The sequence below is a fragment of the Penicillium canescens genome, assembly GCF_028828765.1.
Source record: "Penicillium canescens strain IBT 15451 chromosome Unknown utg000005l_segment0_segment0, whole genome shotgun sequence".
NCBI lineage: Eukaryota > Fungi > Ascomycota > Eurotiomycetes > Eurotiales > Aspergillaceae > Penicillium > Penicillium canescens.
Window position 1 is genome coordinate 2,627,592 of NW_026703967.1, and position 26,992 is coordinate 2,654,583.

General features: G+C 49.7%; 7 protein-coding genes across 7 annotated transcripts; 1 reads left to right on the forward strand and 6 right to left on the reverse strand.

Annotated features, from left to right (window-relative positions):
• Positions 1–36: 36 nt before the first annotated feature.
• On the reverse strand, positions 37–2,534 carry N7446_008604 (ATP-dependent RNA helicase SUV3; the record flags this gene model as incomplete). Its single annotated transcript, XM_058517349.1, has 3 exons — positions 37–1,027; positions 1,077–2,185; positions 2,241–2,534. The coding sequence occupies 3 exons, from the start codon at positions 2,532–2,534 to the stop codon at positions 37–39; spliced, it is 2,394 nt and encodes a 797-aa protein (XP_058370995.1).
• A 172-nt stretch (positions 2,535–2,706) lies between these two features.
• Positions 2,707–5,156, forward strand: N7446_008605 (Sec1 family protein; the record flags this gene model as incomplete). The annotated part of the gene is made up of 7 exons (XM_058517350.1): positions 2,707–2,740; positions 2,800–2,837; positions 2,902–2,989; positions 3,053–3,199; positions 3,258–3,460; positions 3,510–3,976; positions 4,031–5,156. 7 exons carry the CDS (start codon positions 2,707–2,709, stop codon positions 5,154–5,156), a joined length of 2,103 nt encoding a protein of 700 aa, XP_058370996.1.
• A 711-nt stretch (positions 5,157–5,867) lies between these two features.
• Positions 5,868–10,248, reverse strand: N7446_008606 (putative SNF2 family helicase; the record flags this gene model as incomplete). The annotated part of the gene is made up of 15 exons (XM_058517351.1): positions 5,868–6,161; positions 6,230–6,394; positions 6,450–7,405; positions 7,464–7,662; positions 7,715–7,802; positions 7,863–7,962; positions 8,016–8,173; positions 8,225–8,341; positions 8,392–8,473; positions 8,531–8,615; positions 8,668–8,688; positions 8,751–8,835; positions 8,922–9,471; positions 9,545–10,117; positions 10,167–10,248. The coding sequence occupies 15 exons, from the start codon at positions 10,246–10,248 to the stop codon at positions 5,868–5,870; spliced, it is 3,555 nt and encodes a 1,184-aa protein (XP_058370997.1).
• Positions 10,249–12,086: 1,838 nt separating this feature from the next.
• On the reverse strand, positions 12,087–13,271 carry N7446_008607 (uncharacterized protein; the record flags this gene model as incomplete). Its single annotated transcript, XM_058517352.1, has 3 exons — positions 12,087–12,811; positions 12,888–13,140; positions 13,224–13,271. The coding sequence occupies 3 exons, from the start codon at positions 13,269–13,271 to the stop codon at positions 12,087–12,089; spliced, it is 1,026 nt and encodes a 341-aa protein (XP_058370998.1).
• A 1,884-nt stretch (positions 13,272–15,155) lies between these two features.
• Positions 15,156–17,694, reverse strand: N7446_008608 (uncharacterized protein; the record flags this gene model as incomplete). Its single annotated transcript, XM_058517353.1, has 3 exons — positions 15,156–17,314; positions 17,398–17,528; positions 17,600–17,694. The coding sequence occupies 3 exons, from the start codon at positions 17,692–17,694 to the stop codon at positions 15,156–15,158; spliced, it is 2,385 nt and encodes a 794-aa protein (XP_058370999.1).
• A 537-nt stretch (positions 17,695–18,231) lies between these two features.
• Positions 18,232–21,881, reverse strand: N7446_008609 (NPA1/URB1 family protein; the record flags this gene model as incomplete). Its single annotated transcript, XM_058517354.1, has 3 exons — positions 18,232–18,714; positions 18,781–21,683; positions 21,737–21,881. The coding sequence occupies 3 exons, from the start codon at positions 21,879–21,881 to the stop codon at positions 18,391–18,393; spliced, it is 3,372 nt and encodes a 1,123-aa protein (XP_058371000.1). The 3' UTR covers positions 18,232–18,390.
• Positions 21,882–22,441: 560 nt separating this feature from the next.
• On the reverse strand, positions 22,442–25,361 carry N7446_008610 (MCM DNA helicase complex subunit MCM6; the record flags this gene model as incomplete). The annotated part of the gene is made up of 2 exons (XM_058517355.1): positions 22,442–22,558; positions 22,617–25,361. The coding sequence occupies 2 exons, from the start codon at positions 25,359–25,361 to the stop codon at positions 22,442–22,444; spliced, it is 2,862 nt and encodes a 953-aa protein (XP_058371001.1).
• Positions 25,362–26,992: the final 1,631 nt, after the last annotated feature.

The window sequence follows — 26,992 nt, forward strand, 5'->3', positions numbered from 1 at the left end:
ATCTAATATACATGTCTATTGTTACAATTATGCCACTCACTCCTTGTGAGATTCACTCTCAGTCGGCAAGTCTTGCATCTCCGAAGAGGTGCCCTCCTCCTCGGGGGATGCGGCCTCCGAAGCATTCTCTTTTGGCAGATTAAATTGAATGTCCTCTCCTTCACCGCTGGGGCGGGAGAGCCAGTCCCTGTTAACACCAAGACGTTCCTGTTCCAGCAACTGCTTCTGCAGCGCAATCTGTCGCTTCAGGGAAGCACCCTTCCGGATCTTCTTGTTGGCGGAGAATTCAGTCAATGCACGAACCATGCGCTCCTCGACAAGTTCCTTGACATGACTGGCGAGAGTTCGATCGGTGAAGACACCACCGAATCGGAAACTCAACCACAGGTACAAAATGAGGGCCTTGTGGAGACTCTCCAGCTCACGCAAATACTCGTTGCTTCCGGAAACAGGCTGTTCAATGATTTCCAGGTTGAGATGGGGAATATCCAAGAGTCGTCCACTCTCATTATTAGACACGCAGTCCGCAAAGGCACCCGTGACATCTCGCGAGCTGCCATCTTTGTGGTCCATTGGAGAAGCCATGAATTTCAGCTGGTCCTCGATCTGCAGTCCTCTCACCGTGTCGATGATTTCAGCGTTCTCCAGTTGACCTTTGGGGTCGCACATGAAAAACAAAGGGCTGACTTGAGAAAGCTCCAAGACTCGCTTGATTAGATATTCAAAAGGGATACCAGTCGGGAAGTAAGCAGCGAGCTTCTGGAAGACGGTATCTGCAGGAAGAATTCCAGCCGCACTCAATGGCGGAGGTTCCAATTTTAGGGCTTGTTGAATATATGGAAGATCGACTTCTTCAATGCAAGTGATATATCCCACATTGGCCCCGTCATCACTTCCTTCTTTGGCATTGGCTGGGCGGTATCTACCAGCACGTCCGCCGATCTGTTTGATCTCAGGCACGGTAAGCCGTTGAAGGCCAGTCGGAGTACGCTTGACGAGGGTGTCGAAAATAATACGCTTGCAGCTCCTACAGTGGGTCAGTATGGAACATAATTCAAATCAAGGGAGGAACTCACAAGTTAAGACCCATACCAATGGCATCACTTGCCACGAGGAAATCATAATCATTATCCGGGTCGTTGAATAGGTTCGCCTGCTGCGTCCGAATCTCTGCTGGCAGACCACCATAGACGATAGCTGCGCGTCTTCCAGTGGTCTTCTCAATGTTCGCTTTCATGGCGTGGATACCCTTTCGGGAGAAGACGACAACACAGTCACCCTTCTGAAGGTTATGCAGATTACCTTTCAGACTGCGTGGCATCACTTCCAGACCGTTCAGGCGATCATAGCGGTGGATCTCCAAAAGATCTCCAGTGAGCGCACAAAGCTCCCGAATCAATGGCACTGCACGGGTTTCACCACACACGTGCAGTTCTTCGGCCTGGCATCCCAGGAAAGCCCGAGTCCACGCCCATCCACGGGTGGAATTGGCGATCATCTGGATCTCATCGATAACGCCAACATCGTAGTTCTGGCCTAGACTGACCATCTCTACCGTGTTGCTCACAATGCGCGGCACTACATCGTTCTCGGGAATCTTCACGTCATCTCCAGTAACAAGACTAGTCGGAATTCCTTCTGACTGGAACCGATGGTATACTTCTTGTGCGAGCAATCTCAATGGGCCTGCGTAAAAGCCATTTTTACTGTTTCTCAGCCGTTGAAGAGCATGATATGTCTTTCCGGAATTTGTCGGCCCGACGTGGAGGTGGATTGTTCGTTGGATCGATCGGGCGCGCGGATACCATTCGGCTGGGTATCGAAGGTCGGTCACTTGTTTTTGCGCTTCCAAGAGGGGTGTCGAAAACTTGGCAGTGAGGTTGTCTGCGTAAAGCATGTATTGCAACTCATCCCGCAGACCATGTGTCCCAGAGGCGAGATATGCCCTCTGCAGCGCTACCTTTGTAGACCGAAGTGGACCCCAGGTATTTTTCAACTTGGAATCATCCGCTTTGCACGCGGTTAGGATCTGACGTTCGAATTGGGCCCACCCCTCCTGTGAATCTCCTGTTTGTTTCAGCTTGTGCTGTAGATCGCGTAGCGCAGTTTCCACCACTTGTGCGAATCCCTTCGCGGCTGCAATATCTTGTCGAACGGCTGCTCCTACGGGTTGACCGAAAAGTGTCTAGGTAGGCAATGGATCAGAATAGTGCTATGGTATGGGACGGAAGAGAACAAACCTTGTGAGATTTCCCGATTGCCACTGGGTATCCATGTTGAGGATCGGGCTTCCTTGATTTCTTTGATCGCTGAAGGACGGAGGTGGTTGTGAATGATCGTACAGCAGATCGAGTCAAGGGCCGCAGAGCGCAGAACAAGGAACTACCTCCGGTCCATGGCTGCATTCCTAGGATTTCAATTCCAGTCAAAGAAACGATGAGACTGAGTGCGATAATGAAGAAATAAAGGGAACGCGCTGGTGTTTCGGGTGGTTGAAGAAAGCAAAAAAGTTGCTTATCGACGGAGATCCACATCCTTGCGAAGCTCAAATGGTGGGGAACCCCGTCTCCTTCATTTACCTCAGACGGCCACCTTGGACCTCTCTCATCTTGGTCTCTGGCCTGCAGCTTCGCAAGGATTCGTCTCATACTGTTATTCTCTACCGCTACAGCCTTGTTCTGAAGCCCCAAGTTGTGGCCCGCCAGTATGGGCACCTCGATAATTAACATCCAACGCGACAGTAGGCCTACACTACTCATGCCTCTTGCCACAGCCCTAGCTGACCCTGAACTCCTTTAGTTATACTCAACACGATCCGCAATGCCGGCGGCCGCGACGTGAGCTCGACCCCTCCTATTGACCCCTCTACCGCGGAGACTGACGGAAGCGTCTCCTTTACAGTGGAAAGTCCTGGTAGTTGATGAGAACAGCAAGAAATTGGTCGATGGTGCTGCAAAGGAAGAGGAGATTCTAAATCTCAATGTCTCCAGTGAGCACACGTCGTGTCTTGACCTTGAAGCACAGTTCCGCTAAACAAAACGCCACCCTGCAGACATCGAGCAGATTGAGCACCGGCGGCCGTCCAATGCCGACATGGACGCGCTGTATATCTTGTCACCGGAGTCATACGTCGTGGATTGCCTGATGGCAGACTTTGAGGTTGGGCGATACAGGAAAGCGTTCTTGGTGTGGACATCATGTCAGTGGGCTACCCAGCCGAGGTTTCCGCGTTGTGATATAGCTGACACGGTTTACAGTCCTCGATCCGCAGCAGAGGGCTCGTATTGACCGATCCCAAATGGCGCGCGAGCGCATCGCGGAGTTCCACGTCATGAACATCAATTTCTACCCCCGAGAATCACGCCTCATCACATTCAGGGACCCTTGGAGCTTCCCGGTCCTGTTTCACCCCGGTTGTAACAATCTGATACGACGTCACTTGGAGGATCTGGCTCAAAAGGTAGGAGGATTGGAATAAAGCAGTTGAGCCTGCACTGACTTGTACCAAGATTGTCTCGCTTTGCGCTTCGCTGGGTGAATACCCGATCATTCGATACTATCGACCACGATCTCCTACCCACGAAGCTGGTGTTATGTGCTCCCACCTGGCTCGTTTTATCCAAAATGAAATGGATCAATTCGCGCAATTCCAACGCGATTTCCCGCCCCAAACAAACCGTCCTCGGGGAGTACTAATTGTAGTGGACCGCTCTATGGACCTTTTCGCGCCTCTCCTGCATGAGTTCACATATCAAGCCATGGTTCATGACTTGCTGCCCATCAAAGATGGAGACAAGGTCACTTACAAGACAGTTGTCAACGAGGGCTCTAAGAACGAGGAAGTAAAGGAGATGGAAATTGGAGAGGAAGACCGTGTCTGGGTGGATTACCGCCACATGCATATGAAGGATGTGCTTGGGAAATTGGGTGAGGATTTTGCGAAGTTCCGAGCAGCAAACCCCCAATTCGCTGATGAGTGAGTTTGAAGCACCCGGCGTCATGCGAATAAGACTACTAACCTGGGTTGCAGCAACGACAAGCACAATGTAAACACTATCAAGGAAATGTTGGCGGGACTTACAGAGTTCCAAGAAGGGAAGAATGCCTATACCTTGCATCTCAACATGGCGCAAGAGTGTATGAAGTACTTCCAGGACCGCAAGCTTTTGGAAGTGAGCTCGATTGAACAGTCTTTTGCTACAGGCCTTGATGAAAACTACAAAAAGGCAAAGAATCTGGCAGCGCAACTCGTACAGCTCCTGGATGACGACTCAGTCGTGCCCCCAGACCGACTCCGCCTACTGCTCCTGTATATCATCTACCGCGGTGGACTTCTCGGTGGTGACATCCGCAAACTCATGGCACATGCTGGACTCCCGCCACAGGACGGAAACGTCATTGCCAACCTCGAACTCCTTGGCGTGCGAGTGGAAAAGCCTCTCCGCGACGAAAAGCCACCAGTGCAATCTCTCTTTAGCCGACGAAACCCAGTCCCCGAATCGGAGGAGCTCAGCCTGAGTCGATATGATCTGGCTATCAAGCTGATGCTCGAAGATCAGATCCGCGGCACCCTAGACCCAACCGTGTTCCCCTTCACGCGGCCGCATACCGAGACCGATAGCGCCTTAGCAGCACAAGAAATGATGTCCCAACAGGCATCTCTGCGCAGTGCAAAGCCAACCTGGGCACGCACAAGATCCGTCGACCAACCTCGTCAGCGTATCATCGTCTTCATGGCCGGCGGCGCCACCTACGGCGAGTCACGCGCCTGCCACGAGATCTCCTCGACATACAACAGGGATGTCTTCCTCGTCACAACGCATATGCTGAGCCCCGGCCTCTTCCTACGCCAAGTGGGTGATCTCAGCGTCGACAGACGCCGTCTTGATCTCCCAATGGAGCGACCCAAACCCACCGCTCCGGCCCACCTCTTCGAGCGCGAGAAACCCCCAACTCCTACTCCCCCGCCGCAACAGAAGAAGAAGCCCGTGCCCATAGCGCACCTGAATCCTCCCGCTCCTCCAGAAGCGCTAATGGCCGGTATGTCCATCAACTCGAATGGAAGCAGCCCTGTATCATCCGGCGGCGGAAATAGGAAAGACAAAGAAAAGGAAAAGAAAGACAAGAAAGACAAGAAATATCGTTTCTTCAAGTAATTTCTGAACCATCTGCTTTCTTTCATTCGACCCTGTCTCCTGTGTCCTGCTGCCTCATTCCGCTTTTGTGATACCATTCTTTTCCTTGTCTGTCTTTTATTGGTCTGGTCTGGTACCGAGCATTCAAGGCGCTATCGTCAGCGGTTTTTATTTCTTCTTCTCATCTACGGTGTGCCTCGAACTTGTTCAAGTTACGGGATTTGTTTACTGCGCTGAAATATTCGCTATGTAAAATTTATTCATATCTCATGTCTAGTGCAAAGTACATATACATTGGTCCTTTTCTATCGTTAACAGCTATTATAGTACTACCAGATCCTCCCTTTGCGGTAAGGGCAGGAAATACCCAAAATCGGTGCTATATAGAGCGGACCTGATGTATCAGCATGTGGGTATTAACGAGCGTATGTTTCTAGCTAAAATAAATGAGTGTCCTATGTACTTTCCATCAGGTGACATTCTAATATCGAGTGGCTCTGCATAGCCATAATGAGCGACTGGAGTTGGTCGAATGTCACATCCTTTCCCGTCCACCACACGGACTGAAATAGCAAATCGCAACTGAATAGCAAATAGCAAACTGAATGCCAACCCCCAATTACTCCCTTGCTCCCCTGCTCTTCTCTCCTCATTCCACTCTTTTTCTCGTTTTTCTCTTTTTTTCAATAATTTTCTCAATAGTTCATTCCCCCTTCATGAGTCTTGTGTTGTTCAGGTCGTGTCGTTCCGTTTGCGAATGGGCTCCCAGAATCTGGCTTTCTCTTCCGGATTGAAAGCCGAGATTCGAAAGGCACCACCGGGGGTCTCGGTCACCTGTCCAAACATGGAAAGTAACTCCATCATAGAGTTAGTCCCCGTGAGAGCCTTCTGACTCATTACCGTGTTGATTTTCTTGGTCTTTCCTCTCTGAATATCAAAGAGGAGCTCATCAATGGTGCCTTTCGTGATTAGCTTGACGTACTCAACTTCGCGAACTTGGCCGATACGGTAGAGACGACAGTATGCCTGTTTTTGAATAGTGTTAGTATATCAACACTTCGAGCTCATCTTTCATGACTTGCCTGGTCTTGTACAGCTTCATTCCACCACAAGTCGACCATGATGCACTTGTTCGCCATAGAGAGATCGAGGCCAACACCACCAGTTCTCAGGGAAGAGATGAGGACATGTATATCCTCATCATCTCGGAAATCTTTGACCTGATCTTCTCGTGACGAAAAGGACATCTTTCCGGACATCTATGTAGAAAAACCATGTTAGTGATGACTGGCTGATAATGCTCCAGATTCTGACCTTGGTATGTCCCCAGCCATTCGTCTGGCACAAATACTCGATGAGCGTTACCGATGCCAGAAACTGTGTGAAGATCACAATTTTGACCTTTTTGTCCTCTTTCACCCACTTGTCGACCAGATCCTTGATTGCGTCAAGCTTTGTGCTGGGCATCTGATACCCAATGTGGGGAATCCAATCGGACTTGAGATCCATTTCGTCTTCGCTTGAGTCATCCGATTCCTCATCTGATATGCCGTCGAGTATGTGCAAATTTGATGGTCTCTTGTCGACCTTGGGGCTTTTTCGCTGCCGCTTCGCTTTGCCCTTTGCTGTCTTCTTGGGTGTTGATTTCTTCCTTTTCATGAAGGATGCTTCGGGAGATTGGGCCGTGGACTGCTGCTTGGGGAGTTCAACTGGGTCCGATAGATCTTTGTAGAAATTGGCCTCTGTGATGGGCACTTGACAAATGCGACAAAGACGACTGACTGTGTCGATATTTCCATCTTCATCAGGAAGCTCGTCAAAGCATTGCTCGCAATAGAGATGGAGACAGGCGGTAAGGACAACGGACTCCACGGGTGGGGATCCACAACGAGGGCATTCACTGTGCTGTAGACGCTCATTCCACCTTTTCCGTTGATGAAGAATATCCAGTTCTGCCCGCAGCTTTTCTCGGAGGTTGATATTGCTTGCCGGAGGTCGTGGTCGATCGAACGAATCCTCAACTCGAGTGGGAGCAGACTCCCAAGGTAGCGAAACCTTGGACTTCATGGCAATAAGGAGCTTAATTGTGTTAGCCGAGGGGGAGTTGCCTTGCCCATTCACGAGGTGTTTCAATTTCTGGATGACCCCAGCTTGATCAATTACCCGCTTGACAATGTCCTGGGCAGCGAGTATGTGACTTGTAAACATCCTAAGCTTGAGGATCATGGTGAGAAAGCACTTGAACTGCTTGCCCTTGTCCGAGACCAAGCCTTGTAAAGTGTCAGTCTCTGTTCACCAGTGAATTTTTTGCCGGAACTTGTGTCTTACCGTTGAGCATATTGATGAAGAACTGGTGCATCCTTTCATAGAGATAAGTCTCCGCTGGGTTAGGCTCAAGAAGCTTTTCTTGCTGAGCAATCCCTGGAAGATGTATGAGCGGTAATTTGAACATGCGGCTGTCATGGGTTTTTCGGTGAAGCACGAGACGAAGCATGGCGATCAGTCTATCATGGGATAACTGGCTGCCCTAAATTCGATGTCAATGTCAGCTATTCTGAGACGAGTGAGAGACGACCAACGTTGCAGTAATTTTGTTCGAAGGTATTGTATGGGACGCTTGCCGGGACACCAATGAATTCGAAGTAAGGATAGAATTCCTCAATGCAACTAAAGCGAAGTCGGCTTTTTAAAACCCAACATTAAGCCTCACTGGGAATTTTGACTTACTTGTGCAGAGGAGTTCCAGTCAAGACCCATTTGTAACTCGCACTTAAGGCCCGGACTGCAATAGAGGTCTTCGACTTCGGGTTCTTGATGACGTGCGCCTCTATACAAAGCGTTAGCATGGAGAGGGATTGAAATCTCTGGTTGGATGCTTACCATCGAGAATAATGCGGTGCCACGTAATTTCATGGAAGGCCCCGAGATGCTCAGCATAGAACTGCTGCCACCATTCTTGGATACCTTCGGGGGTTTTGAGCCCTTCTGGTGGCTTCATGGTCGGGTATGAATTGCAAATTTCGTAATATGTCGTAACACTATAGATCTTGTAAGTTTGAATCAATAAGCCAAGTTAGGGTTTATCCTACACAATATCCTGGTCTTGAAACCAAGCTCCTAGATTACCGGCGCGCATTCGCGAACCGGCATGGTACGCGACCGGGTTGACCGATTTCCCCTCACAGTGTGTGGTAAGTTGATTGAGCCTGTGGAGGTTAGCTTCTTCAGACTCTCTCTTTGAGGTCGAACGGCAAACCAGTGCGTGACCAGGTTCCTGGGGACCACGATCAAAGTCGGGCCCTCGGAGTTGGTTGCAGAACGTCCCTCCACGAAATTTGCTGTAAAAGTAAGCCTTCCCTTCTGGTAATACAATTGTCCATATTCTGTATACTCACCTATCGCTGTGAGTGTCTTTCCCAAGCCCATCTCATCACACAGCAAGCCACCCTTTGGCGCGGCAGCAGAGTTCTCGCGATCACGCTATACATGTCAGCTCGTTCTGTACCAGAGACCACAAAGAGTTGAGATTTACCATCCAAGCAACAGTAAGGAGCTACTCTATTTGTTAGTCATATGCTCGAATTCGGAGATAGTGAGAGGCTGGTGATTACTCACCTGGTAGTGGTACAAGTGCGTTTCCAGTCCTTTGATCTTCCAGGCCTTTCCCACGAGTTTCGCGGCTGGCTTGAACCTTTTGAGGCTTCAATGCATTGTTTCATGTCTGATTTGGCTTTTTCTTGATCGGAGACTGGGAGACTGGCGATGATTTCTGCTAGGGCCTTTGACTTGTCCTTCTTATCAGACCCAGGAAGCTCGGCCATCGAAGCATTCACGTTAGCACTAGCGATGATATCATGGTAGAAAAGTCCTTCAATATCATTGTTTGATACCCTTGTCGTCTTTTTTGTGGACCTTTTTGTCGCATGTTGTAAGAGACGCTTGATACCTTTTTTGGCACTCGAGTTTTTGCTCTGCTGTTCCTCACGCGTGTCAAGCAAATGCCGAAGACCAATGTCGGATGCCCTGGTAAGTTCTTCTTTCGATATCTGAGCCTTTGTAGCTTGCTTTGGCTTTGGCTTTGGCTTTGAACTCGGCTTTTTCGGGGCTCGTTCCTGAGGCTCGTCGTCTGTTGACACCTCTTGCAATTCCATTTCCGAGTCAATTTCAAGTAGATGATCGAGCTCTTTCAATTCCTTTTCAAGCTGGAGGTCCTCATCAAGGAGCCTTTGTTCTTCTATTTGGGATATTCGCGCGGCTTCTTGCTGTTTTGCAAGGTCAAATCGAGCTCTGTCGTCATGAGAGGGGTTCTTCAGATGAAGGAACCACATTTGAGTAGCTTTGTATCTGATATCATTAGCTCAATACAATATCCCGGAGTTTTTTTGCCGGGGAGGGGACATGCTTGGAACCATCGTCTTCGCCTGGCATGGAACCATCGTCTTCGTCTGGCATGGAACCCTCGTCTTCGTCTGGCATGGAACCCTCGTCTTCGTCTGGCATGACGGTCTGCTCTTCACCTGGCTTGGATGACTTGCCTTCGTCTAGCTTGGATGTCTCCTCTTCGTCTGGCTTAGATGTCTGCTCTTCATTTGGCGTGGGCATCTCTTCTTTGTCTTTCGAGCCGTTGCAATCTTTGGGTGCAGATTCCGAAGTGTCTGTCTCCCGGCTTTGCTTATCGTCTTCTCCACTGTCTTGTCCATTGTCTGTTTCCCAGTCCTCTTCGTCTTCTTCCCCATTGCCGTTTTTATTGCTGACCCCGTTGTCGCCCATGTTTTGAGTTCCCGATAAGTCGAACCCAGGTGTCTCATCTTGAGTATTCAACGAGATTTGCTTGTCATGAGGCTTTTCTTCCTGCTGCTCACTCGGCATCTCCTGCTCAAGATTGCCTGGTCGGCTTTCGGGTCGGTCTTTGTTGGCCTCAATGGTCTCCAGCAGAGCAGGATTTGGCTTGGGACAATGCAGTTTTCCGGCCTTCGGAGCTGCTATTCGAAGTCTTAGTCAAATCCATAATATATCTTTGGCAGTACTAACCATTTTCTGGCTCGCCTGGCTCCTGTTTCACAGACAGGGGGCTGCACCCACCATTATTATGGTCTTGGTCTTGGGAATCCATGCTGTGGATCGGATGAAAAGGCGGGATTGAGCCACCTTGGCTGGTACCTAGAAAGAAACCCGAGTGAGAAGAGGATCGAGGTTGAAAACTCGAGCAATGAGTGTCTCACGGGAAAAGCACGTGTGACTTGGGTCCGGGGCAAAGAATTGATTGAAGTCAGCGTAGAGAGTAATTGATCGGCTGATTTTGTCTTGTACAAAACCGTCGGTGGAAGTAGAGAGAAAGCTGCGCGGGGTGAGACTTCTTGAGAAAACGAGGAAAAAAGAGGGAAAGGAAGAGGAAGCGTTGAAAATATTAAGAGCAAGATTGATGAATGAGTCAAGCAATATTGAGTAATGCGCAATGTCGCGAAGCAAGAGGAGGTGTCGGAGCAAGTTTTCGAATCGAAAGAAGATCTCGAAAAGTTTGAAGTAAAGGGTGTAAGGATGAATGTTGTAAAAGGATGGAAGATATTCGATAAAGCTGTAGGAGGGTGCTGTAGGAGGGTGCTGTAGGAGGGTGCTGTAGGAGGGTGCTGTAGGAGGGTGCTGTAGGAGGGTGCTGTAGGAGGGTGAAGCTGTAGGAGGATGAAGCTGTAGGAGGATGCAGGTGTAAGAGGATGAAAGTTGTAAGAGGATGAGGTGTAAGAAGAAAGGTGTGAGATGATGAAATATGTAGGAAGGCAAGGTGTAAGAGGATGAAGGTGTAAAGTATGGAGTTAAGAAGAGAGTGAGAAAATAAGTATAAACAGGTTGGAAAGAAACGGGAGATAGAAAGTGAGTAGGAAGTGAGCAAGTGCAGAGAAATGAAAGAGCACTTTATGGGAATTGAACCAGCTGATAAAGTGCTGGACTTACGACCGTGATGATTAGACGTCAAACTGATTGAGGTAGAATATTCTAAGGCACTGTAGGCAGTTGAGAGGAAACTTTCGAACGAAGTAAAGGAAGCAAGAAATATGAAATAGAAAGAGGAACTTCGAAATAATGCGGGGATATGTGAAGAGATGTTTGATCAAAGGTGCAAAAGAAGTACCGAAGAAATAGAAACTTCTTGGGTTATGTTATTAACTCATTAACTCGAATTGATGCTCAGATTTGGCTACGGCAAAGGCTGATGAAGACAATTTATCCCTTACTAGTTACAGAATCAAAAATATCAATGACAGTCTAAAGCAAAATTGAGAGCGGCAAAGGGCACTGGTAGGAATACGGTATTGGTACGATGGTGGAGATCAATGTATCGTCTGATATTCTGAAGGTATTGTGTGAAGCTCAGGGCTGATGTGCGTTAGTCGGGGTATCTCTTATTTCTGATTCCTTCATGATACTGTTGTCTTTAACATAAAAAGTACTCCGAATGCACCTACCCTGGACAGATCAACGGACAGGCTAGGATATAGAGTATGTCAAATTTCTCGAATCAGCCCGAAACATCAAATCCATATGGGTCATAAATACCCTTGACTCTTCATGACTTACCACCTTTGTCATAACGCATGTTGATCAGTGAAAGGGGCATCTTTGAAGATTTTAAGCTTGATAGATTACTCCGCCGGTATCAAGTCGGTGCTAACTCAGTCATTCTACCCTGCCTGTGCTCAAGTCTGGAAAATAGCTAGGAAAGAGGCCAAAGCAGTAACTAACATGAAGAGAAACATGCACCACGTCTACGGGAGAAATCAGGGAAGAGCAAAGGCTTCTAAACAAACATTAAAAATGCGCTAATTACTCATACACAGGATAAAACATGATAGCAAAATCGAAACAAATGACAGGAAAATTAATATCGGAGTGAATCCGACATACAAGCATCATTCAATGACAGGATCAAGCTCAAGAGATCGTATTAATCCCATATCAATGCTCCTCCTCATCCTCATCGAGAGAGCTACGATGAGCTTCACGACGCTGCGGCTCAAGAATCCGACGAATATCAGTATTGAAGTTAGTCCGAGCCTGAACGGGCGTGCCATGACGGAAAGCAGCGTGACGGTTGTTGCGAGCACGGTTTCGATCGCCGCGCTGGTAGAGCGCCTCGACTTCCTCAATCTCCCGAATCTGAGTCCGAGTAATACTATCATCGTAGAGCTCAGCAATTTCTTCAGGCTCCTCTGGCTCTGGAACCCAGATAGGTCGTAGCACTTGACGTTCAGGACGGGCTAGAACATTTGCATCGAGGTTGTCGTCGTTGCTCTCGATGAAGTCGGAGATTTGGTGGGCTAGTGGAATGCCAAAGGCATCGCGGTGGCTAGTTGCGGTCTGGTTCAAGGTGGGAGACTGTTGGGGCTCATCGTCGGAAGAGCTCAGATCAGAGCGTGTGGAAAATACGTTCTCCTTGTCCTCATCCTGGGGACTGAAGCCCAAGTATTCGTCTTCGTGGACCGGACTGGGAGATCGTCGCTCGCATGGCTCTTCGTAAATGGGGAAATCGTAGCTGGCTGGACGGCGCGTTGCCCAAACCCGATTTCCGGTGCTGGCTAGGGTGAATGGGAATTGGAAAGGACTTGCGTAATTCATCGAGGGTGAAGGGTTGAACGCCCCAGGGAGCCTCTCATTATCTGTCGTACTGAATAGAGGGCCCTCTAATTGTATCGGATGGATTAGACGCCGTTCAACACCCGAGACGAGATATAGACCAGGACGATATGGAGAGCTTACCAGTCAGGGATGGGTTATCATGCGTAATTGGTCGACCGTCTGCTATGAGAGAGGAGGAGGGAGATGACAAGGAGGAAGATGAAGACACAGGAGCGTCTTCGGAAGCTCGACGCGACTCTGAGCGTAGGGTCATTGAGTGTAGCTTGCGCTTGACACGAGGATTGGGCGACATGGTCAATGGCTGATCGCGCTTCGGAGCCTTCGTGGAGCCTAGCACAGCTTCGGGCACAAAGTTGGTTTGAACACTTGCAACCTGGAGCGTAAACAAGCGGGGGGAAGAGGTCAGCTGGAGAACCACAAAGTTGTGAGTTGGGGGGATATCTTTTGTTTGCTTACAAGATTCTTGTCAACCACAAGATAGACCTCGAGCTCTTCCACGTCCATTTTTGCCGTTTAGCTGGTCAACAGAGCCTCGTAAGAGAAATCTTTTTTCCTTGGTCAATGATAAAGCACGGAAATTGGACAGCCAACAAATGAAGAAGAATTATGGCGCTGCGTGGAAATATTGGTGATGTACCGCTTGGTTCGACTGCGTTGTTGCTTGGACGTTATCAGCATGTGAGCAGTGGTAAGGATCATGAAAGGTACTTTAGCCCAGATGAATGTATCTTCGACTGCTTTGAATGGTCAGCCATCGGATGTCTCGAGGGCACTGTGTGCACGTGATGCCTCGAGTGCTTTGTCGGGACGGCGACGACGAAGAGATCGAAACCAAGCAAAACGATCATTATTTCTCCTCAAACCAAAAATTTGCTTATATTAAGGGCAGATGACGCTTTAGATATCTCCTTCATATATTGCCTAATACCTAGGATATTACTTACAGACCTAGGTATAATAGCCTTGATGTCTTTTAGAGTAATTCATCATTTTGCACGCCAATTAACACAATATCCTAGATGAGCATGTATCTTCATGAGAAAAGAGAGAGGATGGATTGCTACTCTTAACTTGATTTACAATGTACTGCCGGGGTATCGCTAGGACATGAGTCTCTGTGATTCTATATCCCGATGCGGGCAAAACTCGTCACGTGGATGACAGAGCCCTTATGTATCAACCATTTTGATCTCAGCAGACATCAATATCAAGTGATGATGAATAGGAACAGGCCATAAATAGTTATTGAGTAAAACTGCACAGGAAACCTTGTATATTTTGCCAACTCTGTGCAAACTACAGGTCAAAGAAGCATCCATGGATATATTTTCATGCATCTCTTGTCAAAGATGTCGATTCCTAAAAACAACAGAGCGAAAGCTAAGACAAACAAAGCCTCAGGGGCTTCTCATATTTTTTGACACAGGATCTGAAGCGGTTTTGCGATTGCTCGGAGTGGTTCGGTAGGGATTTAACTCAATAGATCTCAATCTTAGTTTCAAGGCATCGAGATCCATCTCGAAACTTGTAATTTGCAAGGCCAAACGTCTCCACATATTCTGCAGAAGCAATGGTCAACATTAACACTAGCCTCAATAGTACTACTGTATATCTGACTGGTTTATCCTCAGCTTCATTGCAAGTCCCGCCTGAATAGGGGTCTATCTCACCTAGCCCGAAACAGGCAAGACTACGCAAATAAGGTAGCTAGCAGGGCAGAAAGCTAAACTCGACCTACGATCACGCTACAAAGATTAGAATCCCGACCAAGCAATAGATAGATTCGAGACTAAACCGTCATCTATGGTAGGGGTATAGATCTACCGAGAACCAGCCAAGGCCAGAGACGCCATAGACCATAGATCATAGATCATAGAAACCAATTCACCGAGAGCTCCATCGACGCATTTCCTTAACCGCAATGAGACGGTTATATTGATTCATTCCACAGAGCCAGCACCAGAAACACAGCGAGAACGCACACCCTTATGGGAAACTTCAAGAACACCTAAGGAAAAAGAAAGCCCCGGTAAGAAATGCGGAAAAAGAAAATCACCAAGGTAGCCAAAGCCAACGCAGCAAAGGCTTAAACGCGGGGGAGAGGGTGGAGAACAGTTATCAGACACGGGCATCGGTGTGCCGAAGGGCATCAGCAAATACATGAGAAGAGAAGAGGAAAACGGGGCATTTAAAAGAAAAGGGTATTCTGATATCTCAATAGGAGGTTGCGTTCTGTGATGTTTAGGTGGGCGTAGATGAGAAACGAAGATCTTGAGCATTTGGTTACATCACTTTTCCAAAAACTGGCGCGGATAAATCATAAATTGCGAATGTGGCAGTTAATGGGCAAGGAAATGTAAACAAGATCCGTTTCTAAGACGTGGCCATCTACCTGAATGGGCCCGGCCCGACCATACCGCCACGGGGGTCACCGCCGTTGGGCTGGCCGAACATTTCAAGCAGGTGTCGGGACGAAGGAGGAGGGCCTTGCGGTCCTGGGTTGCCCGGTCCGAAAGGTCCCTGGCCACCAGGTCCAAGTCCCATCATGGCCTCTGGGTTGGGTGGCATAGGAGGGAAGCCGGGCGGAGGGCCGTTCATATACCCCGGAGGAGGCATCATGCCGGGAGGCGGGCCACGGGGGAAGGCTTGGCGCTCGTTGAGCGGGGGTGCGTTACCAGGCATAGGAAGCATGCCAGGTGGGAAGTTGGGGTTCATGCCACGGCCAGGGGTGGGAATGCCGGGAGGAGGACCCATGGGGCTTGGTCCGTTGCCCTGTTGCGGGACGGGCTGACCAGTCCACCCCGGAGGAGGCAGATGGTCCAGCCCCGGGGGTCGCTGCAGACCCATTGGGGGCTGGTGTGGACCTTGTGGAGGCCGGGAGCCACCGGGGGTCATGGGACCGCCAGGAGTCATAGGGCCTTGGTTACCCTGGGGGAAGGGCATGTCATCAAAGTAGCCCACGGGCGGGCCGTTAGCAGGTCGGCGACGAAGTTGCTCGCTATCTGGGCGCTGCATGTTCGCAATCGCCGGGTCATCGAGGAAGCTTGGGGCCTTCTGCGCGGGAAGACCAGGGGGAGGACGTGGCATGCCTTCTGGCATCAGACCGGGGGGAAGAGCAATACCGGAACTGGGAGATTGCTGCGATGGGTTGCCAGCAGACGCTGGGCCGACTCGAACCTGCTGCATCAGGCGAAGCAAGTGTGCCCTCTCCAGTGACTGAGGATCCTTGACACCAGCTTGAGACAGAGGAATCTCTGGACCAGAGCCCATGAAGTCCATTTGGTTATGGGGTTCCCTAGAGGGGGATGACATGGCCATAGCAGCTCGTTGTTGCTCCGCCTGCAGCGATGAATGTCTCGGCTGGGAAAGGCCTGCCTGCTGAGGCGTAGAGTTTCCTGATCGTTGGCCTCCAAGCATCTGCAAAATGCGCTGGAAACCTTCTTGGTCGGCATTGTGGGAGGGAAGAGGCATGCTCTCTGGTGCCGGTGCCGGTGCCGGTACCGACTGAGAGGGGAAGTAGGGCTCGGGTGCGGGCTCTCTGGCAGGACTTTCTGGCATAGGGCTGAATAGGCCAGCGAAACGAGATGATTTTCCAGGTTTTCCTGGGAAGGGGAAAGGGTCCTTCTTGGCGGCGGACTCGGCGGAGTTGGGAGTGCTGACCTCGGGGGCCTGAGCCTGGGCTTGGGGCTGGGCTTTTGAGTCTCCCAAGAGACCGAAGAAACGTTCCATAGAATTGTCCGACATGAAAGGAGTGCCAGAATTGCTGAAGATCTCACCATCGGTACGGTGAGTCTCCGCCTTTTGCGCTTCAGCATTCGCTTCTCTCTTCTCCTCGGCCTGTGTAGGGCCTTGCGAAGCTGCTCCCGATCCAGCCTTCATACGCTCCTTCCAGCGTTCAAAGTCCTCCTGGGTATGTGCTCGTCGTGGCTCGTCTCGGTCGTTGGCATCCAACCATTCAGGCTCTGTTTCAAATTTGGCACCGCGGTTCCACTCGCGCTCAGTGCCATGTCGGGTTTGGTTCTGGCGCCATTCTCGGTTGCGCAGCGGTGGTTTGTCATCGTCAAGTTCGGCGCCCTCGTGGTTGTTGCTATTGCCGTTATTCTCATCGCGGAACCAGCTTCCTTCATATTTAGATCGTGGGGTCTGTCCGTCTTTGCGCGGGGGGAATCTGCCCTCCTTCTGGGGGGTTCGTTCAGCATTGACGTCCCGAGGGCCATCCTTATTTTCCCATCGGTCAAATTCGCCATTCCGTCTCGGCTTGCGTTCCTGATCATCTGGACCAAATGTGCGACGCGGGCGCCCAGCATTCCAGTCTTCTCTCTCCCCGCGCCGGCCATTCAGTGGCCCTGGCTTCCCCTCTCGCCCAGCAAAATCTTTATCTGTGGCATCGCGATCCTTGAAGAATCGATCTCGAAAGTTGAATCTGTCATTCTTCTCATCCGTGTCAGGGTGCCGAACTGGCCGTTCCGGTGTCAAGTCGAAAGAGCCTTTGCCGCCAATACGAGATGAAGCGAACGCAGTTTTGGGAGGACCGAGCACAATGTCCTCTGAAAGCAGGTCGGATTAGCAAGTTTGTCCATACACACACTGATCACGACGCCAATAATCGACAAAAGGGAGATATTCCCACCTGAATTGGATCCTCGGGAGATATGTTTCGCTTCGAAGAAGCTGGGCCGTCGGCCCGTGCCAGTTTCATTTGGGTTGTTAGGGTCACGAGGGGTTTGTTGCTTGCGCTGCGTTGTTGGGTCTGGTTGGGGCCTAGATGGTGCGGTCAGTCTTTTGTGGACAGTGCGGGACAACCTGAGGAATTGAGAGCGGCGGCCACATACATCCATTCTTCAATCGGAGGCAGGCCGGAGGGCTTTGCGACGAGGGGAGATTCTCGCAGCCATAACAGCTCGGCGATCTCATACCGTCGCGCCATGACGGCTCTGTCTTGGACGGTGTGCGTGTGTGGGCTTTCTTCACGATTATGATACGTTCATTGGCTTGAGAAAAATAAGAATCCGTAGCAGGAGATGAGGTAGTTCCGAGGTAATCAAAGGATTAGGAGGATGTGAATGGGAGCAGGGTAACGTAGATGGTTGTATCTGGGAAAAGAGGTTGGATGAGGAGAAGCCCACAAGCCACCTTGTGGCGATGGCGGTGTCTCAAGGCGGAGCTCGGGTGTGAACCTCGTACTGTCAAACACCTTCACTTGAGCTTACTTGCGGTCAGATTGGAGTATTTCAGGCAAATTTGGGACTTGTTGCGCTGTGATTGTGTGTTCGAGGGGAGGTAGAGCAGAGGTGTCCAGCGTGCGATTTTGGTGTGATACGCCAAACGGCGAAACCCACCAGTTGCACTTTTCAGCTGTGTATCGATATGAGTCGTACCTAGGTTACAGCTACATCTATGTCTTGCTTTTCTAATAATTTGACGTATCTTTCATCTTGTCTGGTGACTAAATCAGCATCCACGGCCTACTTCTGTTTCTATTAGAATTCCTAGCTTGACGATGTATGACAACAACGCAATATAACCTCAAATCAATACTACAGATACATGCATGAAACTCAAACGCTGAAAGTCCCTATTGTGCTAATGCAAACAATATATTAATGTACAAGACGTCCAACATCTATGCCTGTCCCTGAATTTCATCAATGACACGTCCAAGAGTTCCATTACTCCAGCCATCCACACGCTCCCGATCACATGTCTCATACAGAGATTTTGCAAGGGCCGAGAGTTGGGCAGCCTCCTTCGCATTGGCTTCGGCAACTTGGATCTGGATCCAGCTGATGACACCAGAGCGGGTGATCAGGGTAGTGCTACCGCCGACTTGGGCGGCACGGTAGACGATATGTAGGATCTTTCGTCGAGCTGCTGGGCTGAGGGTGGGGGACTGGTAAAGGGAGAGAATTCGTTCAAAGACATTTGCACGTCTGTAGACTTCCATATCCTATATTAGATGTGTTAGCTGGTGTCTCTTTTATAAAGTCTGGGGGCACATTATTAGTTGACTTACAGCCTCGGTGCGGAGCGCCTTGACAAATAGGCCGAGCAGCCAGTCGATCTCATCGAAATAGCCGTCATCCAATTCAGGCTCGTGGAGAAGGATCTTGTCGACCCAGTATGTGGGGATCTTCTCGACTTCCCAGAATGGTGCTTTCTGCAGGAACTTGTTGACTTTGCCGTAGACTTTATGGAGGGGATTTGTGAGAACCGCAAGGCAGTTTGCAGCACATTCGCCAACGATCCAAGGAACGGGCTTATCCATGCCAATTGTGTTGACTGTCTCGAGGAGCTCTCCTGTCAGGGTGTAGACCGTGCGCCATTCTGCGTATTTAGATTCCTTGAGCTTCGCCATGAAGCGCACAAGGTTGGCAAAGGCTTGTCTCCGGATTTCTTCGTGCTGAGAACACAGGCAGAGAATCAACTCGGCAATGCGACCTTGTTCCACTGCTTGCTCAACTTCTTCTCTTTCCCACTTGTGCAGGGCATTGTGAGTGGTGCCTTCGGTGGGCAGGAATCCGAAGATCTCCTCAAGGTCGACAGTAGGGTTCTTTTTGGATGATGGCATATTGGAGCCAGAGTCAATCTCCATCTTGTCGACCGTGTCTGCATCCTCTGTACCCTTCAAGGACTTTTTCAGAAGCGACTTAACCTTCTTAGTCTCGGTAGATTCAACCAATGCATCCCGGGCAGCCTTGAGCACCTTGGTGCTTTCGCCGGCATGTTTGAGGTTGCCCAGAAGGCTTGCAATCCATGATCCAACGGCAGCTTCAGTTGATTCATCACCGCTCTTTACAACGAACGGCCATTGTTCAACAATGACAGCCACAAGAGCGCTGACAGTTCCAGACTCATCCTTGGAAAGAGAGTCAAGCATGTCGATGTAGTGCACAGGTTTCTTAGCAACACGAGAAACACAGTTGTCAAAAAAGACCAATTGATGATGCAGAGCCTCAGGCTCCGAGTTCTCAAGGCTTGTCAAGACAGACGCGAATGCATGTGGGGAACTTTGCAAGATGGAATTTTCAACCAGAACAGTCTTAAGCAAGGTAGAGATGCGTCGCGAAGAGTCTTTATCCGCGGTATCCATAAGGACCTTCAGAATGGAGGTGAAGGGTGAATACTGCATGTTGCTAGGCTTTTGCCACCAACGCAGTGAAGCAGATTGTTGGGCGATCTGAAGAAGGCTTTGCAGTTGACTCAAAAGAGACTCGGAATCATCTGCACCGACGTCCTTGTCTTCCAATCGCTTCAATACATCCACCAAAACTAGAGAAACATCAAAGTTCTCCTCCAAGGCGATGTCTGGCATCACTTCGTAATAGCATGTGAGAAGCTCTGCAACAGCTTCCTGTTGCTGCAAGTCCTCCTTGTCAGTTCGTCGGAAGAGAAGAACAACGTCCTTGATAGAGGGACAGCGGCGAGAAAACTCCGCGAGCAACTTGGAAGAAGCCTGGTTCCAGAACAGCTGCCCCTGCCCATGTTCTCCCTGGAAAAGTTTCAAAACAGCCCGCAGCTTAGTGAAAGCGAGAGTCAGAATCCGGACGGCGAATAGAGTAATGATTTCGGCGTTCTGGTTCAGACAGCGGGTCATGATCTTTTGACTAAGAGGACGAGGGAGGATGTTTTCAATGGCAATTGACACTGGCGGGGGCAGGATAGGCGGCTTATCCTTCCAACCACAGTTGGCCGGAACAGGCAATTGAACAGTTGAGAAGAGGAAAGCAGACTCTGCCATCCATGAAGGCGTAGCTTTCGGATCCGAAATGAACATAGTCTTTCTAGTGAAGAAATCGGCGACGAGTTCTGGTGCCACCTTGAAGATTGTGACCAGTAATTCAATCTGGAGACTATCCACATCAGGTCGAAGACACTGGATGAGGAAAGAAAGAGAGCCGTTCCGCACGGGGACAGACTCTCTGTACTTATCCACATAGATCGGAGAATCAAGCCCCAATTCAATGCATGTATCATCATCGGCAGGCAGAGTCTCTGGGTCAGTTCCAACCGGGTACCAGCCTGTCTCTGGCAAAAGCACACCAAGTCCGGCAGTCTTGCAGATGTTCATCATAATGCGGTGAATCTCACTGGCAATCGAAACTCCATCGGGATTGGGCTCATCAGATTCACGGTCATAACCGTAGAGGGTAACCAGTCGTTCAAGGTTATTGCGGTTGAAGAACTTGCTCTTCGACTTCCGGGACAGACCAGCGTCTTGCACCACATCCCTTTCAATGGCCTTGATGATCTCCATCACAATATCACGAGGATCCTTCCGAATATGCTCAAGGAAAGACCGAGTGATCTTGTGCTGTTCAATGATATCGCCCTTCTCGGAAGCATGCTGCACCCTCAGGTTCGCAAGCAGATATCGCTGAGCATTGCGTCTGAGAGTTGACTTGTGAGACTCATCCTCGGCCTCCTGTGCTTTGTTGGGAGTTAAAAAGACCTCCATCCGCTTGAAAGTAATGTAACGGCGAAGGTACAGCTGTCGCGCCACTGCTCCACCATCGAAAGTCACTATTTCAGTGAGCAGACGAAGACACGGCGAGATAAGGTGCTCCTTAGACTTAGTTGCTGTAAGACCGCGGTTAAACAACCTCAGTTGATCTTTCTGCAGGAGATGCTTGCACAGGGCGATTCCGAAATCCCGGAATTCCAATTCTGAAGAGATAGTCTTGAGGAAGATAGCAAGAACGGAAGGGACATTCGTCAACAGGGGTTCATTGTTGTTGCCATCGCCAAAGGCCCACGACGCAATGAGGTCTGGGAAGCAGACTGCAGTCTCATCCTCTTTTGCGGGGGTACTGATTTGCTTGTCGCAATAAGACTTGAGGACGCGCAATTTCTGCGCTTTATCATGATCCTTTTCTGTCTGTCCTATTGATACTAGGAACTCTTTGAACTTGACAATGCCTAAAATAACGTCAATTTCTTAGTAGCTTCGTGTGGCTGTTTGCCTGGCTCACCTTGCCTCGCCAACGGGGCATTCTGCTGGACGGCCAACAGCTCACGGAGCTGGGCTGCGGACGTAATTTTAATATGTTCAGCTGGGTTCGGATCATCGAGCTTTCTTCTCTTGGCTCGAGAGGGATGCTCCATGACGTGCGACATGATTGATGAGTTGCGGTGTTGTATTTCTTTTTTTTTTCTGTCTTTAGATGGTCGATGCTATCGAGATTTCAGAGGCGTTTATTGGTCAGATCCACTCCGCAGTGCTGGAATGGGCAGTACACCGCCTCTTTCTGCCAAATTAATAGCACTCACCGCCCTTTGATCTCCACAGTCATTATCAAGTCGATCCCATCAAGTTACATGCACTGTTGGGCGCAATTATAACAAAGGGACGGCCTATTATTTACTTCAAGAGTTGCTACCGGCCAGATGTGGCCCTTGTACATTTGCAAGAGCTATATATAACTAATATCGAATCTTTTACATCATCCGGGAACTAATGTTAAATCTAGTTTGATCATGGCAGTTGAATTTATAAATCAGTATCATTCATGTCCTATTAAACAACGTAAGACGAAATCAGACGGATATCATCACTCATAACCCCTTGCTCCTTGTATTTAACCCGTTGAAAATGCTAAACACAATCAAGAACCCTAAGACAGCATGGAAGAAGAAACATATAACCAGCCCACGAGATGAAAACAGAGTGTCTAGGCTCACATTTCCTCAAAGACACAGTCAGGATGCATAACATAGAGAACCTTGCCCTCATCTTGCTGGGGCGTAGAATCGTCAGTGAGGCCGGATCCAGAGATACGTAGCAGCAGTTTGTCCTATAGAATGAATGTGTTAGTGGGAGCATTCAGATATAGGAAAAGAATGGGAACTAACCTTGACCATGCGCTTCATGACCTTGACAGTCAACTCACGCTCGCGCTCCAAGTCTTCTGCCGTATTCAGTTCACCTTCGATTTGCTCCAAGTACCAAAGCACAAGGTCTTCTTGCTCAACACCCTCGCCGGAGTTCACCTCGTCTTCGTGCACACGTCTCACGATCTTGTTTAAGATTTTGGCATACTTGTCGTAGGTGATCTTGGTCTTTTGGCGCTCGGCCTGGGCGGGAGCTTGGGGAGCTTCAACGTCGCGCATAGGGCTATCGCCTTCGTTATCGCCTTCTCCCATCTCCTGGTCCTCATCGGCGTTGTTTGTGCCACCAGGTACTTCCTCATCCATCTCAACATCGTCCTTCTCGACGGTCACGATACTCTGTCGGAGGAGATCATAGGCTTCGATGACGAACTTGGGAACAATTTCCTCAACACAGTTGGCTTTGGCAACAGCCTCTGAAAGACGAATCAGGGACTCAAGCTGACGGACAGTGATACGGTAAGAAGAGCGGCCGATGCCACCTTGGGAGTCGTTGGTGCGCAGCTCCTTATATTTCTCGACTAGCAGAGTCTTTGCCTCGTCAGTGAAAACAGGGCGGAATGTACGTGCGAATCGGATGTAGCGTTGCAGTTGTTCAGTGCTCAACTCCGGCTCCACGGCCTCATCTCGGTTCATGTGAACGTTGACAATGTGCTCTGCCAGATTGCGGTCAACGGACTCCTTGGGGTCATCACGGATGACAAAGAACACATCGAAACGACTCATAATTGGTGCACTGAAGTTCAAGTTGTTGCGAAGGGTGGTCTTGGGGTCGTAACGGCCACCAACGGGGTTGGCGGCAGCAAGAATAGATGCACGAGCATTCAGAGTAGTGTGGATACCAGCCTTGGCAATAGAGATGGTCTGCTGTTCCATGGCTTCGTGAATGGCGACTTGGTCGTGGATGTCCATCTTGTCAAACTCGTCAATGGCACAAATACCACCACCGTTTGCAAGCATCAGGGCACCAGCTTCGATTGTGAATTCTCCTGTCTCGGCATCCTTCACTACGGAAGCAGTCAAACCAGCAGCGGAAGAGGCTTTACCACTGGTGTAGACTGCGCGGGGGTGCAAAGAGCAGATATACTTCAAGAACTGACTCTTACTGGTGGATGGATCGCCAACAATACAGATGTTGATATCACCACGAAGTTGCAGGCTCTCAGCCTCTGTCGATTTGGCAACACCACCGATCAGCTGCAAAAGAAGACCCTTTTTAATCTGGCGATGACCCCAAATCATCGGCGCAATCGAGTCCACCAATCGGGAGTAAATGTATTCTGAGTGCACGAGCTGTTTCAGGTCCTGCACCTCAGCGGGCGTGAGACTTTGCAGGAAAGCTTCCTGGGCTGATTCATCACCGGTATCAGCCTCCTGGTTCTGATTCAAGGAAGCCAAGATGTTGTTTGACTGGCCATTCAATTGCTGTTCTGGCTTCTGGCCGGGGGTGGTTGTGTCTGGCGTGACCATGCAAGAAAGGAAGGCCAGTCGGTAGGTCAAATCACGGACTCCCAGGGACTTCAATCCAGAGACCCCGCCACCGCCAACCTCGTTGCCTCGGAAGGAACCGTTGTCACGGACTGCTTCAGGGCGAACACCCGGAAGACCAAGTTGGCTGACATCGGGGACGACAATCAAGGTACCGGTGAAGATGCAGCGTTCACCAGCCTTGGCACGGTCAACCATCTCACCACGCAAGATCACATCCATTGTCCGTGGCATACTACCAGTGGGGATCTCGTGCGATGATTCCTGGAGCTTGACCTTTTGCCAATCGACGAATGTACTCTTTCCGATGTCGAGACGCCATCCTACTCGGTTACCACAGGTGCTGTTGGGGCACTCTGTTGGCTCCGTGTACTTGAAGGTCTGCTCCACATTCGGGACGACAGTCTTGCAGCCTTCACAAATAAATGTTCCGAGAGACAATTCCGGTCTGATTTCGGAGGTCCGTGTGACTGTTCCCGAGACAGACAACAATTTACCAATCTGGTTTGTCCGAAGCTGTCGCAATCTGGAAACCAAAGGTAGGTTGTAAAATGCAAGGGCAAACAGTTTGTCGGTCTGCTGGTGACGGGTCTTCTCGCGGATTTGACGCTCGAGGTCGGGGTTGTCAGAAACGCCCGCGTATGCGGAGGCAACGGAAGTACTGGCTTGCGAAGAGGCGCTAGCGGTCAATCGGTGGGAGACAAAATATTCCGGTTCATACTTGGCGATGAGGTTGTGGAGCGCCTTGGTGAGGAAAGGTTGGAATCGGTAGTATTGTGTGGCGATGGCATCTGCAAGGATAGGGTTCTCCCAGGATGTGAGGTGGGTGAAATCAACATAGAGAGTTGATAGCTCGAATTTTTTCATGCCCTTGATCTGCGCAATGTAATAGTTCTTGCTGAGAACTTGTCCCGATGATGGTGGCGCTGATGATGGCGGCTCATCCACGAATGTCTCCAGCAGCTCCTCGAAGTTCTGCTGAACCTTCTCTCCTGCCTCATCGATTACGGGTGGAGGGCCAGGGGCATATGGGTTTCGAAGACGGCTGACTGCTGAGTTACCAGCTCCCACGACTCGGTCATCGGGGAAAGCATTCATATCACTCATTGGACCATTGCTCTCCGAGCGCCGAGAGCTAGGGAGGTTATCGGATTGGAAGTTCTCGCGAGCAGGGCCAGAGCCCAACTCGGACTGAATCACAGCATCAAATAGCGAAGACATGGCAGAGAGCGGACGGCCTGAATGGGGCCAGTTAGAAGGGGTATCAAGCTCTCACGTCTGAAAAATGGATGTGGAGAGGTGATAGCGTGGCCTCGGTGGGATTGCTATCTTAGTTTTTCGCGGGTCTCCTTGGGCAACGCGCGCGACGCGAACGCGTGAACGGGAGAACAGTTGATCCTCTCCGACGCGTTAAGTGGTTTCTTATGTAAGTCATTATGTAATCAGTTGGAATCCCGCGGGACATGGCTTATAAATCTATACTGGTTGAGAAGAATCGGTATTCTCCTGTATTGGAGTGAAATCTATAGCCAATCTGATCCCTGATCCCTCTCACCGCTATATGCACCATCCCTAGAAAAGTTATATTATAAACATATACAGATCGATCACTCTCTTTGCGCAAAATTGGAAAGGTTATATGTCACTGCGCTTCCCTGTTGTTCTGGGGGTTGTGGCGCATGGGGATAAAAAAGAGCATTAAAAAAGAAGACATTTAAAGTGGAATCGTCCTATAAGTTACGGTAGTCAATGTGATGGAAATTCTAGCAATGACACCGCAATCCTTGTGCTTAACTTATAAGTCGTCAAACCCGAGCTGGGTCGTGCACTATTTATCAAGCAGGAGCCAGTCTACGAGTTGTCTGCTGACAAATGCCATCCAGATCGAATAAACACACGTCTGCCGGTGATCTCCCTTCAACTACCGTATATCCCGGCGAAGATCTGCAGACGGGTGAGAGGAATAGGCCCTCGGGGTGGGCCCAGGGAAGATGGTGACGTTTCCAATTGCTGTCGGCATTCTAGCCGTGTCTTGCTCCCACACCTCGGCAGACCCGGCGATCCGAATTTTATCCTCCTTGAACTTTGATCATGAAACCGTTGACACAGATGTGAGGAGCACCACACAAGAGCTTGGCATCATATTTCAGCTCTTCTTTGGACTGCAAGTGGTCAAACTCAAAACAAACAGGCGGTTGTGGCTGGGTTGATAGATCTAAAACCGGATCGAGCTCTTTGCGCGCTGAGTTTGGCAGTCGAAATCCGACTCCGATGTCTTTTTCGGCACTAGTCAAAAACGTGGCGGGTATCCATTTCGTTCATTTTGAAATGAGCCATTGGTTACTAGCTCAGTAGAGAGAGCTTGGCATCGTGGTCTTGAAGAACTCGCTGTGGAGTCGAAGGATTGACGGATTTGTTGTGAATTTAGAAAACCATTTCACTCCTGCATCAGGGACGTTTAGACTTAACTTCGGCTATAGCGACGCAATACGGGGATGTTATGTTATCAACCTCGATGATGCTGCCAGACGTTAGTATAAAATGTGAACCGGATCTGTTTGGATTCTTTGGCCGTCGAGAAGAGTGCTGCAAGGCTTCTTACGCTATTCACAGAATATATGAGGTAGTTTGCTTGGGGACCACATATCTAAAGGTATGTGATGGGAATCATAGCTGGGGCATTTGAATCGATCTATAGGTGTGGCAAGGATGTGACTGAAAGTAGAAGGTGCCAAGGTTGTATGCAACAGGGTCAGTAGTGTAGCCACCAAGTCTCATCGCTCGTGTTAAGTCTATTGCCGCCGCCTCAAGCTTGGCATCTGCGTTTCATCATGCAGCTGACTACGTTATAC